The sequence below is a fragment of the Pteropus vampyrus genome, unplaced genomic scaffold (genome assembly GCF_000151845.1).
Source record: "Pteropus vampyrus isolate Shadow unplaced genomic scaffold, Pvam_2.0 Scaffold36, whole genome shotgun sequence".
NCBI lineage: Eukaryota > Metazoa > Chordata > Mammalia > Chiroptera > Pteropodidae > Pteropus > Pteropus vampyrus.
Window position 1 is genome coordinate 2,866,064 of NW_011888817.1, and position 18,959 is coordinate 2,885,022.

The 18,959-nt window shown below is 49.4% G+C and overlaps 1 protein-coding gene and 2 long non-coding RNA genes across 8 annotated transcripts; 2 read left to right on the forward strand and 1 right to left on the reverse strand.

Annotated features, from left to right (window-relative positions):
* Nucleotides 1–439: 439 nt before the first annotated feature.
* HTR1D (5-hydroxytryptamine receptor 1D) lies at nucleotides 440–16,079 on the reverse strand. 6 transcript variants are annotated; one of them, XM_011357560.2, is made up of 3 exons: nucleotides 15,736–15,918; nucleotides 10,596–10,806; nucleotides 440–3,101 (listed from the first exon to the last, which is right to left on the reverse strand). In XM_011357560.2, exon 3 carries the CDS (start codon nucleotides 2,468–2,470, stop codon nucleotides 1,268–1,270), a length of 1,203 nt encoding a protein of 400 aa, XP_011355862.1. In that variant the 5' UTR covers nucleotides 2,471–3,101; nucleotides 10,596–10,806; nucleotides 15,736–15,918; the 3' UTR covers nucleotides 440–1,267. The 6 variants fall into 6 exon arrangements, with proteins under 6 accessions (XP_011355862.1, XP_023385180.1, XP_011355864.1 ...); XM_023529412.1 differs by lacking the exons at nucleotides 10,596–10,806; nucleotides 15,736–15,918 and adding an exon at nucleotides 16,061–16,079; XM_011357562.2 differs by lacking the exon at nucleotides 10,596–10,806 and having other exon boundaries at nucleotides 15,812–15,932.
* LOC111738212 lies at nucleotides 5,307–6,003 on the forward strand. Its single transcript, XR_002779778.1, has 2 exons — nucleotides 5,307–5,397; nucleotides 5,477–6,003. It is a non-coding gene; the product is annotated as an uncharacterized LOC111738212 (long non-coding RNA).
* On the forward strand, nucleotides 14,153–17,397 carry LOC111738211. Its single transcript, XR_002779777.1, has 2 exons — nucleotides 14,153–15,603; nucleotides 17,325–17,397. It is a non-coding gene; the product is annotated as an uncharacterized LOC111738211 (long non-coding RNA).
* Nucleotides 17,398–18,959: the final 1,562 nt, after the last annotated feature.

The window sequence follows — 18,959 nt, forward strand, 5'->3', positions numbered from 1 at the left end:
GCAAACGTGAATTTCTATGCAAGGAGCATTGCAGATACTCAAATAGTAGCTACTATTTTTATAGTGCTTAACCAGGGGCAGGTCAGTTCCTATATCTCTAAAGTGATAAGAGCTCTTGTGCCAAGCTCTGTATTAAAATCTATAATAACATACCTATTATTATCCCCATTTTACAACTGAGGAAACTGAGGCAAAGAGAGAGTAAGAAATTTGTCTAAGGTCACCCAGCTAGAAATTGGTAGTATTTGGATTTGAACTGAGGTCTCAGGTCCTCAGCCCATCACATTTCACTGACTTTCATTGTCAGGAGGCTCTAATGAGATAACGAATACAAGGACCGTGGCACCGGACCTGGCATGTGGTAGGTGCTCAATAAATGCTGGAGACTCAATTGAATTGAAAGGTTTCTACATCCAGGAAGAGGCAGAAAATTACTCACTTTAGTGATCATGATGTCTCATGCTTTTTATTTGACAAGATTCAACATCTTAAGATTTCTAATGAAAATAGGATGTTAAAAAAATAATTCAGAAAAAAAAAAATTCAGAATGGTGCTCCACTCAAAGCTCGGTGGGTCCAGAGCCTGTCAATCTCCTTCAATGGGGGTGATTGTGGGTTTCAGCTTCAGGACAGTAAGAGGGTGCAGAGATATTGGAGAAGGTACAGGGTAGTTGATCTGGTTCCAACGATCCCACTCCCCCGCCCCCAGCTTCTGAATCTCTATCATTCTATGTTGTTGTCACCTCAAAAGAACAACTGAGAGAGATTCAATCTAAAGAGGTCTCAGTAGAAGAAATCCCTGGGCGTAATTCTCCAACTAAGGTACCACATGGAATGGGGACTCCTCCGTCTTGACTCCAAATTCTTTCAACTCAAATCATTAATCTCATCTACCCACCTCTGAGCTGCATACAAAACTTAGGTAGACCAGAAAGCCTCCCTTTTGAGCCTGGGATCTTCCTACAGAGATAGAAAGCTATCCATCTGAATTGCATCTATGGGAAATCTATTGGGTCACATTTCTTTTGACATGGATGAACCATGAAAATATTATGCTAAGTGAGATCTTCAGGTTTGTCTCCTTTCACGCAGTTGCCCAGCTTTTGGTGGCTCAGAAGTCAAGAAGACACTAGGAAAAAGAATAATTCTATTGATTGAACCGAAATCCCAAATATCAGGATTAACCCAAATCTCAGGAAAAATAAAAAAGACATTTCCAGTTGGGTTCCAGGACACAAAAGATAACAAGAGTCACCACCAAGTAAGACTAGGTGGCTTTCCGGAAGTGGACAACTTTCTGAAATGCCTGCCGAAACTCTTCGTTAAACACAGTATAGATTATTGGATTAATGAGGGAGTTTAAATAGCCCAGCCAGGTGAAAAAGTCAAAAAGGGCTGGGTGGATCCAGCAGGAGTCCCGGCAGATGGGGAGGACCAGAGATGCAACAAAGAAGGGCAGCCAGCAGATGATAAAGGCCCCCAGAATGACTCCCAAGGTTTTAGTGGCTTTCCTTTCTCGAGCAGCGGAAATCCTCTTGCGCTCCAGGACACTATCAGCAAGCTTGACTTTCACATGGTTGAAAAAGAGGGCGGAGCCGGCCGAATGAGAGTGCCCCTCGTGAAGGCTGGGGTTGAGAGAGCAGAGCGAGGCCCCCGCAGAGCCCGTGATGAGCTGGGCTGTGGTGAAGCGCTTCCCGTAGAGTGATGGCGGGTTCAGGATGCGGTTCCGGGCAGCCACGTAGATCCGGCCATAGAGGATGATGAGCAGCACAGACGGGATGTAGAAAGCCCCACATGTGGAGTAGATGGTGTAAGAGATCTGAGAAGTGTTCACCAGGCAATCCGACATCTCTTCATGGGCTTTGGCCTGCCGCCAGAAGAGCGGTGGGATGGAGATGCAGATGGAGATGGCCCAGACGATGGCGATCATGGCGGCCGCATGGCCCGCTGTCCGGCGTTTGCTGTACTCCAGGGCATCAGTGATGGCCCAGTACCTGTCCAGAGCAATGACACAGAGATGCAGGATGGAGGCCGTGCAGCACGTGATGTCAGAAGACAGCCAGATGTCACACAGGATTTGGCCAAAGCTCCAGGTGTGGGTGATGGTATACACGATGCTGATGGGCATGACCAAGATGGAAACTAAGAGGTCGGTCACGGCCAGGGAGCCAATGAGATAGTTGGCCGGGGTGTGGAGCTTTCTGGTCAGGAAGATGGTAGTAAGCACGAAGGCGTTGGAAAGGACTGTGGCCAGTGTGATGATGGAAAGGACCACGGCTAGAGAAATCTTGAGGGCTCGGAGGGTCCCCGGATCCCAAGCTTCTGGAGATTCTGTAGCATTCAGAGATCTGTTGCAGACCTCCTGGAGAAGGCCTTCCACTGACTGGTTTGGCGGGGACATTCTAGGTGGCTGTCTCTTCCCACAGACGTCCACACACACGGCTCCTTCTTTCACAGTTGTCTGGCCCATCGAACAGGGTCATCCTTCTGTTTTGCACCGGTGGGGCCGTTCATCAGAACAGACTACAGTGAAAAGACCCTAAGACTTGACTATTTAAAGAACACTGAGGGGACTACCAGCTGGTAGCGAAGGTCTTTCCTAAACCAGATGAATCCCAGGATGTCTCACTGCTCTGGAACTTTGCCCAGCAAATGGTCAAGCCCACTGGACACATGCTGAATTTGTTAGACACTTACCAGGACACCAGTCAGCGTAGGCAATGCTCTGGGATTCTTGCCTCTGGCATTTTGGCTCCTTTCAAAGCTTGTGAGCTAAATGTGTTTAATGAGGACATTAGAATTTCCCCCATCCTATTCTGAAAAGATTGGGGATTTCAGGTTGCCTCTGGGGAGCTTTTAAAACTAGAGACAAAAAGAAATACCGGCTGATTCAGAGAGGAAGTCCAGTCAACAGCTCACAGCTTTCCCAGGTTCATCTTGACACATCGAGGTACTTAACGTTGGTTCCTGTCCCACTGATCCTTTTGAGTCTGAACAGACAAAACATTCCAGTTACTGAGACTCAAAGAATGCATGAGCTGGGAGAAGGCAAAACAATCGCATCACCATGGGTTCATCGAGAAGGGCACATGTTCAGAGCTCTGGGGTTTTAAAAAGAAAAAAAGTAAAGAGTTAGGTTCTAGAAGGACGATTTAGACACTTGAGATTAACTATAAAATGACATAAATTTATAGATTAACTAAAAGGATACTGCTTAGTGCTGGCAGTGATGCTGTGAAACTGGCATCCCGAAAAGTGTCAGGAGAATGCTGGGAGGGCCATGTGCCCCACCCCCACAATTCCCAGAGGGGGCAAAGTGTCACAGCTGTCGAAAGCATCACAGGCCTGTTACAGGTACATAAAATCAGCTCTGTAAATTGTGAATCAGAAATCACCCCTCTATTTATTCGGCAACAATGGAAACTAAACGAAGTAACTCTGTGCACAGAAGAAAAAAGGGGGGTGGGGTCACCAGGAAAGTACCAAATTTTTACAGTGTATTTCTCTAGGAATTGGGGTATATGTATTTCTAGCCGTATGAAATGTTCAAATTCCCTAGAGTGAGCACCCATGACTCTTAAAACAAAAACAGACAAAAAACAAAACACCTTTTTGTTAAGCAAAGAAATTAAAACCCTGAACCTTTTTCATGGGAAAAAGTTCAAATTCAGAAAATATATTCAGCTTTCCAAACGGAAACTGGAAATTTAGTCACAAGAAAATCTTGAAGATTCATTTTCTTTTCCCCTCCAGCCTTGAATGTGGGTTTCAGTATCTGGGACACGGGCAAGGCCTGGCATTCTTCGGGCATGGAGACCTTGGTATGGTGATCATCGAAGTGAGGCAGACCAAGAGGCTAGTCAGTGCAGGCCCATCTCTGGCACGACCCCAGCTGAAGTCTGTGGGGCCTGGCAGGCAGCATCTGGGTATATGGGGTTGGCAAGAAGAACGCCGAGACCCCTTAGCTCCATCCACACCCCCACTGCATCTCCCCTGCCTCGTGTGGAATGCCACAGCTCCACCGGGGATCCCCACACTTCATTTCGTTTCTTCCAGGTCACCTTAACCAACAGGTTCTACCCTGGGAGCATTCATGGCCCTGAGCAGACATGTAGCTTCAAGGACCCTGGGATGGAGCTAGCCAGGCAGAACACACACACACACACACACACACACACACACACACACACACACACACTTTAAAAATATGATCTTTATAATTACGTATGAATTTATTTTGTAGTTTGTATGTTTTCCAACTTAACATATTTTGAACAATGTTCCATTAATCACCCCCATAACATCATTCTTAAGGGCTGCATAGTGTTTCACTGGTTGGCTGCCTTAATGAGAAGGGTTTCAATAGTCAGAGTCGGGAGGTATGGCAATCCTGGTGGCTAGAAAGGCAAGAGGAAAGGCCCAGAGGTCAGAGAGTGCAAGACATGGTCAGGGGACAGCTAAGAGACCAGCGATGAGGACCAGGAGGTGGCCGGTGCTAAGGGTGGGAGGAGCAGGGCACAGGGGACAGCTTGACTTAGACCACTGGGGCAATCCGGCCGGAATCCCTGTTCTAGCCCAGCCTTCCTATATGACCGTGGGAAAGTCCCTTACACTTTCTGAGTCTCAGATTTCTTCCCCAAAACAGTAGCCACCCCACCTGCCTCCCAGGGCTGCTGTGGAAATTCTATGGCTCCCGGCAAGGCCAGCTTTGAAATACAGTAAGATGCTAAGAAGTGTCAAGAGTCATGTCATCCTACTCCCTGTCCCCACGGCGTGGCTCCAGGCTTTGTTGGGAAGGTTCAATCTATGTCTGTTGATTGATTTTTAAACATTAAGAAGTAAAAATCTGCAATGTGGTAGTTTTCCTCCCACTCCCCAAATTGTAGGTGCTTCATCTTTTAAAAATATCTGCCTAGAGGAAGGAAACAGCCTCAATTTAAGAAAACCAATCTTAAGCCACCTGCTCAAAAATATTTCCAAAGTTTAAAGGATATTATTAGAATCTCTTTCATGGGGCTCTTAGTATGTTCTAGGCACGGTTAGCCCTAGGGCTAAGAGTCACCTGACCTGTGAAGTGGACATGGCCCCCTACTTACAAAGGAGCCAACCACTGCTCAGGGAGGTGATGTCACCTGCCCAAGGTCACCCAGGTGGAAGTGGAAAAACTGGGTCCAGAGCCAGCTCTCCAAATTCCTATTCTTCTCCATACTGCTTCAGTTCAGGAAGAAAAGCCTTAGGGCACATGTGCTTTCAGGAGTGAAGCCGGTTTCGGATCTCATGAGCCCTGCTGCTCCACCCCAAAAGCCCCTGGCTAAAGACTCCTCCCGTTTTGGTTCACATGAAAAATGTGAAGTTGGGTCGGACCGTTTGGAATTTTCTTCTTTCCAGACTGTCTGGGTGAGTGAGGCGCCTCATTTCTCACAGGAGGCTGGTGTGCTTGCCCCACAAACTCATGCGGTCACTCCTTGGGTTCCAGGCATTCCAGTGACCTCATTCCAGTGAAAGGCGTGGGCTCAGAAAGGCCTGAGAGGTTGGTGGGTGACATCTTGGGAAGAAGGACAGGATGGATGGATGGATTGCCTCTGTCGGGAATACTGGGCTCTAGCTCTGCAGGAAGCTATACGACTCTGAGGCCACCTCCCTTCTCTCCTGCCTGCTGTCCCTCCCCATCCTGAACAAAGCTGGGGGACTTCCCAGAATCCAACTACCTTTGGAGGTACAGACTGTGTAGCTCTATAATCAACCCCCTTTCCCCTCATCGCACTTCATATAAAACAAAAAATGTAGATTAAAACAACAGTGAGAGACCATTCTCATCCAGCAGATAAGTACACCTTTTAAAGCTGATCGTGTCATGTCATTTGGTAAGGGTGTAGAGCAACAAGAATTGTCACCTACCACTAGGAGAGTATAAAGAGGAGAGACCCTGTTAACAAACGATTTGGTATTATCATATAAAGCTAAAGATGTAAAGACTACCTCATGATCCAGTCATTTCACTCTCAGGTATGCATCACAGAGACATTCTTGGATGTGTTCCCCAGCAGACAGCAGCAAGAATGGTCACGGCAGCACTGACTGTAATAGCAAACAATGAGAAACTACCCAAACATCCATCAACCGCAGAATGTGGCACATTCCTACGATTAGGGGCTCCAGAGAAGCAAAATTGAGTCAACCAAAGCTGCACGCGTTCTCACAAACACCACCGAATGCCAAAGTCAAAAACATGCGAGAAGAAACAAACTGTGTAGGGATATAAATACATGTGGCAAAGCCATAAGGAAAAGCAAGGAAGTGTCAAAAATAAAAATAACACCTGGAGAAGAAAGGATGTGAGAATGTAATTGTTGAGGGGTTTGAAAGGTATCGATGATGTTCTATTTTTTAAGGTGGTGGGAGGTACGTGGATGTTTATTATTCTTCCATCTGTATGTATGTCATATATATGTACACAGTCACACACAGTCTCTTTTGTAGGGAATGATAAATCTGTCGTTTTTCTTAAACAATCAATTATGTGCATCATAAAAAAAAGAGAACCACACTATCAGCAATCACACGGATACGTTTTGATACATTAATATCTATCGATACATTTGAGTCCTGAAGAGCTGGGTTCTGGTCCCAGTGCTGCCACTGACCAGCACAGTAGCCAAAGGCAAGTCATAACTTCTCTTTGATCATGAGTTTCTTCCTTGGTAAAATGGGAACACAAACGTGGCTATGTTGCCTCAAAGGAATGTTTACTAGTTCTAGTAAGGTCATGTATGTGACGTGCTGTAAACTGTAGAGTCCTAAATAAATGTAACAACAAAGAGCAGTGGCCAAAAGCAAACACTTTAAGTCAGGAAGGCCAAGTCCTCATCTCCACGGCTCCACTTTCTCACTGTGGCCACTGGGCAAGTCGCTCAATCTCTCTGGGCCTGTTCAGCCTCTGTGATGGAGATGCTCATCTATACTATACTTCACAGGAGTTTGGGGAGAACCGGTAAGATCAGGGATCCAAATGCCCAATGTAGTAAATGATGACTTATCTGGTTTCTTCTCTATGATGTGTCCAACCATATTCCGGTCTCCAGGCAACAAGGTCCCTTCTTGCACCAGAAACAAGGCGTCACTGTCAGCGACACCAGGGAGCTTCTCCCCTGCCCACCACACTCCTGTGGGCCATCACAGCAGCAGCACAGACTTCCCTCAGCTTCTCCCCAGCCCAGCAGCATCTCCCTTGGAGTCCAGATCACAAGGACTCCACCCATGCTATGCACCCCCAGCTCTAGCATCCTGCAGAAGGATGGAGCGGGAAAAGCAGGCAGACAGACCTGGGTCCTAATCTCAGCTTGTTCCACAGACCACCTCTGAGCACAGCTGATCAGACCAGGGTGGACACGTGACCCAAAATGAGTCAGGCAGATTCTCTCTTAGGAATTTAGAATGGAGATTGGGAGCTGCTGGGTAGATAGGTGATGGAAGGAGAGCAACCTGAAAGCTAAGAATCGTGAGGCTGATGTTGGGCCACAGCCATAACCAAAACCAGGGCAGGAAGGCCATAAATAAACAAGGAAAATAGATCGGCAGAAAGAGGCAGGAGAACGGAAAAGACAGAGAAAAGAAGATGCGGGGGAGGGGGAAACACCTGCCCTAGGAGAGGAGGGAGATGGAGCCTGCCAGGCCCAGTGACACTCCTTCCTATCCTTGGATGTCCACAAGTGACATCTGGACCCAGGAAACCACATTTGTACCAACTCGGACTTTTCTCAATTGACCCAGTTCAAATGGACACAACAGGCCCTGAGAAACAGTCATAAGACAGAGGTTTCTCGGTTCCCTTCCCCCGAGCAGTCCCTACTGTGGATCGAGGCAAGTCATTTCACCTCTGGGGCTTTTCTTTCTCATCTGTAAACTGGGGTAAGAGCATCTTTCTCTCAGAATTGCTATGTGGATTCAGCGAAGAGGGAAAACATGCCGGCACAGCGGCTGCCACATGGCAGGTGTTTTTTTTTTTTTTTATCACTCTTAACTAAGACTTCCTACCCGGGGAGATCAGTGACCTCCCTGTTCTGAACGCTCTTGATTTTAACTAAGTGAGTCATAAAACTTTGAGGATGTATGGTTTTCATGGATGCTCAGGAGCCGGCTTCATCCTTTTGGAAGAAAAAAACCAAGGTTCTGTGATAAAGATGTGTCGCAGTAGAATAATCCCCATGGAGGAATTCGTGTCTGTCTGTACTTTCTCCGGAAGCTGTGTGGTATGGCTGAGTGAGCCCTGGAAGGGAAAATGATTCTCCACAAATCTGAAGAGCGCTTTCTATTGTACAAAGCACATCTATAGCTGTGACTGCGTCTTTCTCGCCGCCACATGGGACCTCCCACAGCCTCCATTTTCTCTTCTGCAAAATCTGGTCTACCACCTGGGGGTGAACTGAGGGCGAAATAAAATATGTGGGGGAAACTCTGAGAAGTTTTAACGTGGGTGTGTTGTGTGCGTGGGGGGGGTGTCTATCCATCTGTCTATATATCTGAGTGCAAGTTCTGATATCTCATTGGTATCTTGAGCAAGTTCATCTTTTCTCTCAGTTTCTCTAATTATAAAATCTGGAAAATGTAGAAAATAAAAAGTAGTCGCACCTCTGACCCCAAACTTCCACTCCCAGCTATAGAACCAACAAAAACATGTACATATATCCCACCGAAAGACTTGTGCAAAAATTGTTCATTACAGCACAATTTAACAACCCCAAACCGAAAACGATCCAAAACAGACATCGACAGTAGAATGGATAAACAAATGGTGGCATATTCACACAACAGAATACTACACACCAACGAGAATGCACCCCAGCTCCCCGCTACGCACAACCACACGGATGAACCTCACACATAAAGTTGAGCAGAAGCGGCACAACATTATGGCACCATGTGTGATTCAAACTTCATAAAGTTCAAGAACAGGCAAAACTGACCTACACTGATGGAAGTCATGTTGGGGCGTCACCCTTGAGGGAAGGAGATGCATTGACTAGGAAGAAGCATGACAGGGGCTTGTGGGTGCCAGTCATGTTCTGTTTCTTGAGCTGAGTGTGTTCACTTTATGAAAATTCATGAGGACGTACACTAGTGTTTGGGGCAATTTTGTTTTTGTAAAAAGTTTACCCACAAAAGGATTGGTTAAGTGCCTAAGAACCCGAGGCACCACTTCTGCTGGCAAAAGGGGACCCCTGGGCTTGTCATATAAGCTCTTTGAGCTCAGTTTCTTCCTATGGAAAATGGGGACAAATAATTAGTACCAACCTCAAACTGCAGTTATGTTGAGTGAGCCGAACAGAAAGCAACGGCCATATAGTAAATGCTCCACAAATTCTAGTTCATTATAATTAACAGTCCTTCCCTGGCAAACATAATTTAGAAGAAACTTTTTGGATGATGTCATCCAGTCTAATCAGCTGAAATTACTGATGCCCAGAGAGGTGGGTGACTTGCCCAGGACCACGGAGCAAAGTTCGACGTCCTTCCCAGCTCAGCTCAGCGCTCCTGCTCCCCGAGACTGCCTCCCCCTCCCCCTACCAAAAGAAGGACTGTATTTCCTAGGCCCTCAATCCTGGGTTCAGCATGGACTAGTCACCACCAACAGAATGAGGCTATGCTTGTGGGAAAGTGGACAAAGGGGTTCTAAACCCTGGCCATCTGCCCCTAATGCTACCGCTTGGGCAGAGTGAGTACCCTCATTTTACAGATGAAGAAACTGAGATCTAGAGAAGTAAAATGACTAGCCCAAGGCCACGCAGGTGATGTGCGGCACAGCTGGGATTGAGAACCAGTGCTGAGAAACTCTAGAATAGCCACTCCTGTGGCCATTGAGGGCCTGAAATGTGGCTACTGAGATGTGCTGTTAAGTGTAAGAGCCACTGGGTTTCAAAGGCTTAGCTCAAAAAAGAATGTAAAATATCTGATGAATTATTTTTATATCAGTTTTTACATGGTAATATTTTGGATATACTGAGTAAACAAAATATACGATTGAAATTAATTTCACTTTTTTCTTTGTTTAACATGGCTATCTCTAAACTTTTTAAATCTAAAATTATATTTGTGGCTTGTACATCTCTTGGATAGTGCTGCTCTGGAACCAGCGATTCTAAGCAGGGGTGACAATGCCCCCTAGGGGTCATTCTGGGACTCTCTCCTCAGGGAACTCGACACAATCCAGGGGAAAGGGATTGGGACAACACAGTGGCCAGGGGCTGGCATAGTAATAATTGTAAAGCAATGGCCAACATTTTTAAGAGCTTACTATGTGCAAGGCACTGTTTTAAGTGCTTCTCTTATATCAACTCACTTAAGTCTGACCACGATCCTCTAAAGTCAGTCCCATTATTATTATTATTATTATTATTATTATTATTATTATTATTATTATTCCCATTGCCCAGGGGAGGGGACTGAGGCTTAGAGAAACGGCTTGCCAAAGACCTCAGAGCTAGGACACTGTAGATCTAGGACTGGAACCTGGGCCTGCTGGACTCCATGCTCCACCACTCATAAAAGGTACTGAGAGAAGTCAGTTCCACTCCCTTTTGCATTCTACAAATATTTACCTCGCGTATGCCTGCACACATTCAAAACATCTTTGCTGGGTGCCCGTTGTGTGCCAAGCTCCATCACTCGCATCTGAAAGGGCCTCTCTCTGCCGATGGGAGGGTGCACAGACATCTTCGTTCAGCACTCAGCACAGCCCGAAGAGAAGGCGGGAATGTGATCACTGCAGTGCTTCTCACACTTGATGGGCACGAGCATTACCTAGGGACCCTATGAAAAATGCAGGTTCTGATTCTGTGGGTCTGGAGCAAGAACTGAGATTCTGCATTTCTGACAAGCTCCCATGGACCACACTGAGTTGTGCAAGGGATAATAGTAATGTCAGCCCTAGGATTTAAGAGGGATCTCAGAGTGTCAGAGTGGGAAGGACTCTTAGGAATCATCTAGTTCAACGCCCTCATGGTGCTGACAGGGAGAGAGGCCCAGAGAGAGTAAGACAATGGCCTAAGGTCACACAGTGAGTTACAGGCAGAGACCGAGCCTTCAGACCCCTATCAGCTCCTCCCACTGCCTCCAGTTTGCAGCGGGAACTTGAGACAAAGAACAGAAGTATCCAGAGGTTCTCATGCCTATTTCACACCATAAGCTTTTTGGCACCTCCCGCCCCACCACACACACACAGTTCCTGTCTGTTTCCACACTAGGAGTGTAATCCTGTATTACAGACAGAGAGGGCAGACCACACTCTGCAAGAAGCTTTTAGGGCTGTATCCCCTGGCTCGGGAGCTCAACCTGCCCCTCCCCACCAGATGTTGCACATCTGGGTCCCCAGAGAGCCCTTGAGCTGATGAGTGAAACCATTTCCATGACAGAGGAAAGGCTGTCTTCTCCAGACTGGATAAACAAGGTACTAACAACAGGAATTCATTTCCTAGAAATTAAACACTGAATTTGTATGTTTACAAGATCCAAACCCGCTATTCGCCATCTGCTCTCCCTGCTGGGAGGCACAATACAGCCATGATTAGGAGCACAAGTTTTGGAGTCAGGTACACTGAGATTGCTTCCCAGCTCTGTCGTTTACTAGCTCTGTTTAAAGCCTACCAGGCATTGGCACGAGCGACACAGATGTTGAAGACTTACGGTGGCCCTGGAAAAACCCTCCTGGAACTGGGACCACAGACGAGATTAGGAGGACACAGGAGTGGGAAGAGATCCTTGGGAAAGTAGGAGGGACATGTAACCTGTTGCAACCCTGAGATCCCCCTCTGAAAGTGACTTTGAAGCTGAGCACTGGAGGACAAATAGACTCAGCAAGAGAAGAGGAATTGGGGCCAATGACACCTACTCCAAGGGACTGAAGCTTGGAGAACTCTTTCCTCCACGCAGCCCAAATCCTTTTTCTTCATTTCCTATTGCTTACCTATTCAGAGACTGCACAGTTCAGCTCTTTCTTCTCATCCTCCTGCTCACCTGCATTCAGCAAAACAGCCTACCTCCAGCGTGGCTCAGACCCACTCCTGCAAAAACACTGTGGTTCTCTCACTCCTCTGAGCCTTTGCACAGGCTGTTCCCTCTACCCGGAATGCCCTTCCTCTTGTCTCCTTCAACCTTCTCAAGGTTCTTCTGGACTTTAGGAATGGTAGTGATCCCTCCTTCCTCCCCACCCCACTGGTCTCCTTATCACATATGACCCTGGACTCCCTTCAGCTGGGCTCACTTGCTGACTGCCTTTCTATAGGACTGGAGTTCTGGAAGGGACAGGGGACACGTATGTCATGTGTCATGAAGCCCAGTGCCCTCTGTGTAGGGTATCCTCCCCCTTCACCCACCCCTTCAACCTCACCTTTACCCTCAGGATCAAATTCAACTGCCTCCCCTTAGCTGAAATGTGTCTATTCCTTCCGTCCAAGTGGAATCAGCCTCCCTCCTCTGTCTAACTAGTGGCTCACGTTTGTAATTTACATGCGTGTCTCTCATCATCCTGCAGTCCAGTGCTGAGGGGCTCTGTCCCCACAAAATGGTATATACCTGGAGCAGAGAGCCGGTTTTGTTCACGGATGTATGTTTGGGCTTAATACTTACAGTGGTTTGGTAACGATTTACTCAAAGAATGAATGAAAGAAGAATGCTGACAGAGTTTTATCTCTGACACCTCTGGCCCCAAATGTCCTTTGCTCATCCCTCCTGGATGTCCCACAGGGACATCAACCTCAGTCGAGTCGCCATTTCCCTCATCCACACCAGTCCTTCCTGTTTCCTCCTTCGGAGGCATTATCCTGTTCTTACTCACCCATCCCCAACACTTGAATCCTCTCTCTCTCTCCTTCTCTTACTCAGCATTTAACCAGTTACTGCCCTTTGATGAATAAGGAAGCTGAGGCTGAGAAGGGTAATGCAATTGGCTCAAGGTCACGCAGCAAGTTAAGTGGCCAAATTCGGAGCTTTGCTCTGAACAGCCCAGACTTCTTCATCAGCCTGGCTTCTCACTGCCCTACAGGTTCTATCTTCTTTCCCCCATCTTCTGTACACACATTTGGGGCGCATGCGTCTTGGTTCAGGCTGACAGACTGCCCTCTGCCTGGAAGAGCAATCTTTCCCATTTCCCTTCATACATACCTATTGTACTCTGCTCTCTGTTCTCTGAGGCCCTCCTCAAAAGCCACTTCCTCCAGGAAGCCTTCCCTGGTCAACTAGATGCAAAATCTCCCTCCTTTAAACCCTCTCCTGACTCCAGGTTTGTTTGTGCCTCTTACAGCCTGTGGCTGGAAGCTCCTTGAGGAGCTATGCTCCCCACCCTAGCGCCCAGAGCACAGTAGGCTGCAATCACTATAGACTAACTCCTCTTCTAGGGCTCAGATGAACCCTGGAGAAATAACCGTATTCCCTCTCTCTTGTCTGAAACTCTACAAAAGCTCCCATATCCGAATAAAATCTAACATCTCACCATGGCCTACATTAGCTGCTCCTATCCCCAACCAGCCACCTTTCTGACCTCATCTCTTACCAGCTGCCCTGCTTCAATATCACCCCTTAAGGCAAATCTTTGACCAGTCAGCATAAACTAGCTCTCATCATCGATCATATCAGCCTGCTTTATGCCCATTTTAGCACTTTATCCTTTTTTAAAAAATATTTTCTGCTTATTCATTTATTGTTTATCTCCCCATACCTCCAACAATCACTTTCTGTCCAGCTCATCACTATATCCCTGTGGCCTAGAACAATACCTGGCTGACAATAAATAGATGGGTCCACAGCCTGAAGAGAGTTCTGAGCTAGATACATATGTTTATGAGGTCAAGTGCATAGAGGCAGTAACTCAAGCTAATGGGTGGACGAGACCACCCAGGAAGAGTGTCTACTAGGAGAAGAGAGGAGGATGTGGGAGAGCAGAGGAACTAACGATTGTAGAAAGGAGGATGAACCTGCAAAAACAACAGAGATGCAGGAGGCAAAATAGGGCAGTGTTAAGTTGCAGGAGCCACAAGAGAGTGTTTGCAGAGGAAAAGAGAGGTCAGCAGTGTCAGCTGCTGCTGAGAAAGTTAAAGACTAAACAGTGTCTACTGAATTCAGCTTCCTGGTGACCTGGGCAGACCCCTGACTCTCTGGGATCCATCTCTGCAATGAGGTTCTGGGAACTCAGCTCTGAGAATCTGTATTTCTGCACATATTCGCATCACTGTCACCAAAAAGAACAGTCATCCATCTGCGGCCTAGGAGAAAAGGGATGAACCAGCCTATCCACCTTATTTATCCACCAGGTAACTGACAAACTCTGAGAAATCACCTCTCTGTTTCCAGCCCTGTGCTAGGCACCAGGGGGAGGAGAAGAGGGGACCCTAGGCTCTACCAGTCATGTCCAGCTGGCCAGCCCCCTCCCTCCTATACCACCCTCTAGGTCCTCCATGACAAAGACCACCCATTTCATCCCACCAGCTGGACAGGGCCAAAGGCTGGAGAATGCCCAGCCGCCCCGGAAGTCTTGCTTGCTGCTGTCAGTAAAGGGTCTCCTGATGTCCTTGGGAGGAAGGCTGAGACCCTGGCCAGTGTCTGTGCAGCCCAGGGGAGAGCACGGCCCCACAACGTGCACTCAATTAGAAAACACCGGTGTCCGGGTCCAAGGAAGAGACTGAGCGGTTGCTGCTACTAATCAGAAGGATGATGGTCACTAATGACCGGGCTGCTGTTAGAGGCCAGGGGCTGTCCTGAACAATGACCTCATTTGATTTGCACAGCAAAGCCTGTGAGGAGGGAAACCAAGGCTCAGAGAGGTTAAGGGCTTTCCCAAGGTCACACAGCTAGGAAGTAGCCACGCCGGGTTTGCTAATGTAGCCAGTCAGTCTGACTGAGAGCCCCAGATCTTAATCCTTGAACTTCCCCAGAGCTGGTGAGGCAAGGGACTTTAGTCTTATATTCTCTTACAAGCAGTGTGACCTTGGGCAAAATTTATTACCGCTCTCTCAATAAAGCAGATTCCTTAGTGCCCTTCCAATTCTGACATTACGTGATTAGCTAGGATTTGTACAGAACTTTACAGTTTATAAAAAGACATCCATTCGGCATCTCATTTATTCCCATGGATCCCGCGGGGTGAGAGAAGCATCTCCTCCATTTGACAGATGTACAAACTTATGTTCGAAGAGATGCAGTGACCTGCCCAAGGTCACAGACAGTCAGGGCGCGCAGAGCTTGGGATCTGGAAGCTCCGAGGTCCGACACTGGACGCTCCTTCAACTCCCCTCCTCAAAGGGGCGGCCCCGCACGGCGCCGCATCCCGACCTGGCCGGTAGGGGGCAGCACCCAGCTTACCCTCGGCCTCGCGGGGCCAAGATGGGGAGTCGCAGCCCCTGGCCCAGAGGGTGCGCCTCCCGCCCTGCCAGATCTCGCTTCGGCGCGGGGCACCCCGCACGCGAACCTGGAACCCCGTAGCTGCCTCCGGGTGCCGCCTCGGCCCACCCTCCACCCCGGGGCTCTGGACGGCGCCCTCGGACGCTCCCCTGGGGCTGGGCTGGTCCTCCGGGACCCTCTTGCCCGCGCGCGCCTCCCGTCCGAAGGCGCCCAGAGGTGAGACGCCGCGGGTTGCCAGGCCCGAGCCCGGGCGCCCCCTCCGCGCCCCAGCTCCTTCAGGACGGCCGCAGCGGCTGGAGGGGCCCCGGCGCGCCCCTCCCCGGGCGGCACTCCACTCCGAGCGCTTACCCGCTCCAGCCACGCAGGTGCGGGCGCCCGGCTCGCCCTCCCGGCCCCTGCTTCCTCGCGCCGCGTTTCGTCTCACCGCCGGCGGTCGCCTCATCGCCGCGGCGACCCCAGCCGAGCTTCGGGCGCCGGCTACCCCGGGGCCCTTACGAGGCCGGCGCCCTCGCGCTCCCGCACTCCCTCCGCCCCTTCCCGCGCCAGCCGCTCTCCTCGCTCCCTCCCCCGGCGCCTCCCCCGCCGGGCTCCCTCCCGACTCGGCCCCCAGCCAGTCTAGAGCGAGGCTCGGCCCCTTCCAGCCCTGGTCCTGCGGGAGCTCCGAGTTCCTCACCTCCGCCCTCGCCGTCGCCACAGCCCCAGGGCTCCCCGGTCCCCCACCTGTAGGCGAGCAGGTGGCCTGGGTCCGGAGCAGGGGAGGTGAGAAGTGGGCCAGGCCCGGAGACCCTAGCCTCCCCTGTCCCCTGTGTTCATCCATAGTTGGATTTCTTTCTTCACTTAATAGATATTTATCGATTTACTGTGTGCCAGGCGTGTTCTAGGCACGGGGGATATAGCAGTGAACAGCACGGATGTGGAGCTTACATGCATGTAATAAGTAAAACAGGAAATGTTTATAGAGGTAAATGGTATGGAGGAAAATAAAGCAGGAGAAGGGGATAGACAGTGAGGTGGAGGCTTTGAACAGGGAGGTCAGGGGAGGCCTCAGTGAGAAAGTGGCATCTGAGCAAAGGCAGGAAGTGAGGGAGTGAGCTCTGCAGAAGCCTGCGGGAACAGCTTCCAAGTGAGGGACAACTCGCAAAGACCCCAAGGGGGCGCTGACCAGCGGGTTCTGGGGCTGAGTGAATGGCAGGAGTTAGGGTCAGAGACAAGGGAAGGGGCAGATTCCCACCTCATTCAAGCAGCAGATTGGGCGGAGCTGCTGGTTCCGGCTGGTGTCGGGCTGCTGGGATGAATCTACCTGATTCGGGAGAACCAGGGCTGGAAGAAGATTTGAGGAGGCCCAGCATCCAGGTTTCAGGAGGCTCAGGTGGAGCTGGCCTTTCCTATCCTTGCGGGCTTGCGGTCTGCTTGTTCTTCATGTATTTCCGAGCCCTGTTATTAGGTGCATCTGCCATTCGGATCATGCCTTCTTGATGAATTGACTCTTTTATCGTTGTGAAGTGACCCTTTGTTCCTGGCAGTACTTGTTGTGGAGTCTTGTTAACTGGATCTAAGAGAAGCCAACAGCACCCACAGCCACTGGTTTATTTGTAGCCCACACAGCTGTTTGACACCCGGCACACCAAAAACTCAGCAGCTCCTCCTGTCCTGTGTCCTTCTGCTCCAGAAATTCCCTACTCACCTGGCCCTCCCCTCCTTTCTCTACACCTCACCCTCCTGGTTTACCAGTAGATAATTGGCCTGGAGCCTTCATCTCTCTCAATCTCTCTCTTTTTTGGGAGGCTGTGATCAATGGTCATTAATAATGCAAAAGTTCTTTTTGTCTTAGTGCAAATCCCAGGCAGATCAATCACTAGCAAATAGACAGGCGTTATTGGCAGCCACACCTTGGCCTTCTCCACTCTACTCAGGCCCTGGGCTCTCTTCCCAAATAGGAACTAAGAAAGATTGAGCAATGCCGAATGGAGGTACTGCTGCTGATGCCCCAAGACGAACAGTCCTGGAAGAGGAAGGGATCCTGTCTACACGGCCCAAGCATTTGCAGCTGCTGCCAGGGTCCCAGCCTGAGATCTTGCAGTATGGAAATCCACACGGCAGAGTAAATACAGACGCGCCCTGGGTATGCGTCCTCGCTGAAACGTCCTGACAGCACCAGAAGCTGCCCTGACTGGGCATGAGAAACAGAAGGGACAAGGGAGAAGGCAAACCTTGAGTGGCGTCGCAGTGGGCTCTGAGGAAGCTTGGATCATTTAACAGCGAAACTAGTTCAAGATGGTAAATGCCACTGGAAAGTTGGTGTAAGGAAGAAAGCTGGGTCTACTGGAGAGGGTTTCACTTCAGCCTCTCAGCCCTCGCCATGGGCCCGTGGGTGTGTTAAGCACAGTCCTTGCTCTCAGGAAGCTCATGGTCCAGGGGATAAAACCCACATGCAGGTAAGCACAGCACAGTATGGGGGAAGAGACCGAGTAGTATGGGCTTAAGGGGCTCAGAGGAGGCCATGCCCCACAGTGTGGGGGGTGGTGGTGGACAAGGGCAACCCCTGCACTGAACCTTAAAGGGTGAGTAGGAGGCATCTGAGCAAAGAAGTAGGGAAGCGGAGAAGTTGCCTGAGAGAGGGTACAGCATGTGCAAAGGCAAAGAAGCTAAAGAGAGAATTTGGTTTGTAGATATTTCCAAAACCAGGGGTGAGCGGGGGCGGAGTTGTCGAGATGAGGCTGGAAGGCCACCAAGGGGCCAGCTCATGAAGAGCTCTGAATGCCAGGAAGGATCCTGGGCTTTATTCTGGGAGCCATGGGAGCCAGGGGTGGGCTTTGAGTAAGGGAGTGGCGTGGTTGAACAGGGCAGGTTGGCAGTCTCTGGTGCCCTGAACTCTGACACCCACATGAGCACCATCGACAGTTGCATCACAATCTCCATGTCTGCCACACAATCAAAACACCTTGGGGCAAGTCAGCTTCCTGCCCTCTCCAGATCCTCCTCCATGCTTCACCAGAGCAGCCTTCCTAAACCATGCGGATCCCCCGCCCAAACATCTCTAGCCCCTCCCCGCTCCCTCCTGAATTGGTCTCAACTCCCTTATCTTGGCATTCCAGGCTCTTCCCAGTCTGTTCCCACTTTGTATGTCCTGCCTGGCTCATGCTTTTCCTTCCATTTAAAAAGTTCTTCCCCTCATATCCGTTGGTCAGGATCCTCCCCGTTTCTAGAATCTTTTATACCTCCTTAGTATGACTCATCCCCTCATGGTCCAACTCTGAAATCCCCTTCTCTGTGGGCTTCCTCCCACTCTTCCTGAATGGAAGTGGTGGTTCTCTCCTTGGAGGTCCAATGATAGAGGCGGGTTCAAAGTGTTGACGCAGCGATCAGGCTGAGTTTGAATCCGATTTCTCAGTAGCTGTGCAACCAGGGACACGTTATCTAAGTAAGATCCTCATTTGGCTTATGTGTAAAATGATCACAATAATAGTATTTACTTCATAAGGCTATGATGAGGGCCAACTTAGAATCGTGCATCTAAAGTACATAGCTCAGTGCCTGGCACAGGGTAAGCCCTCCATGAGTGTTCCCTGTTA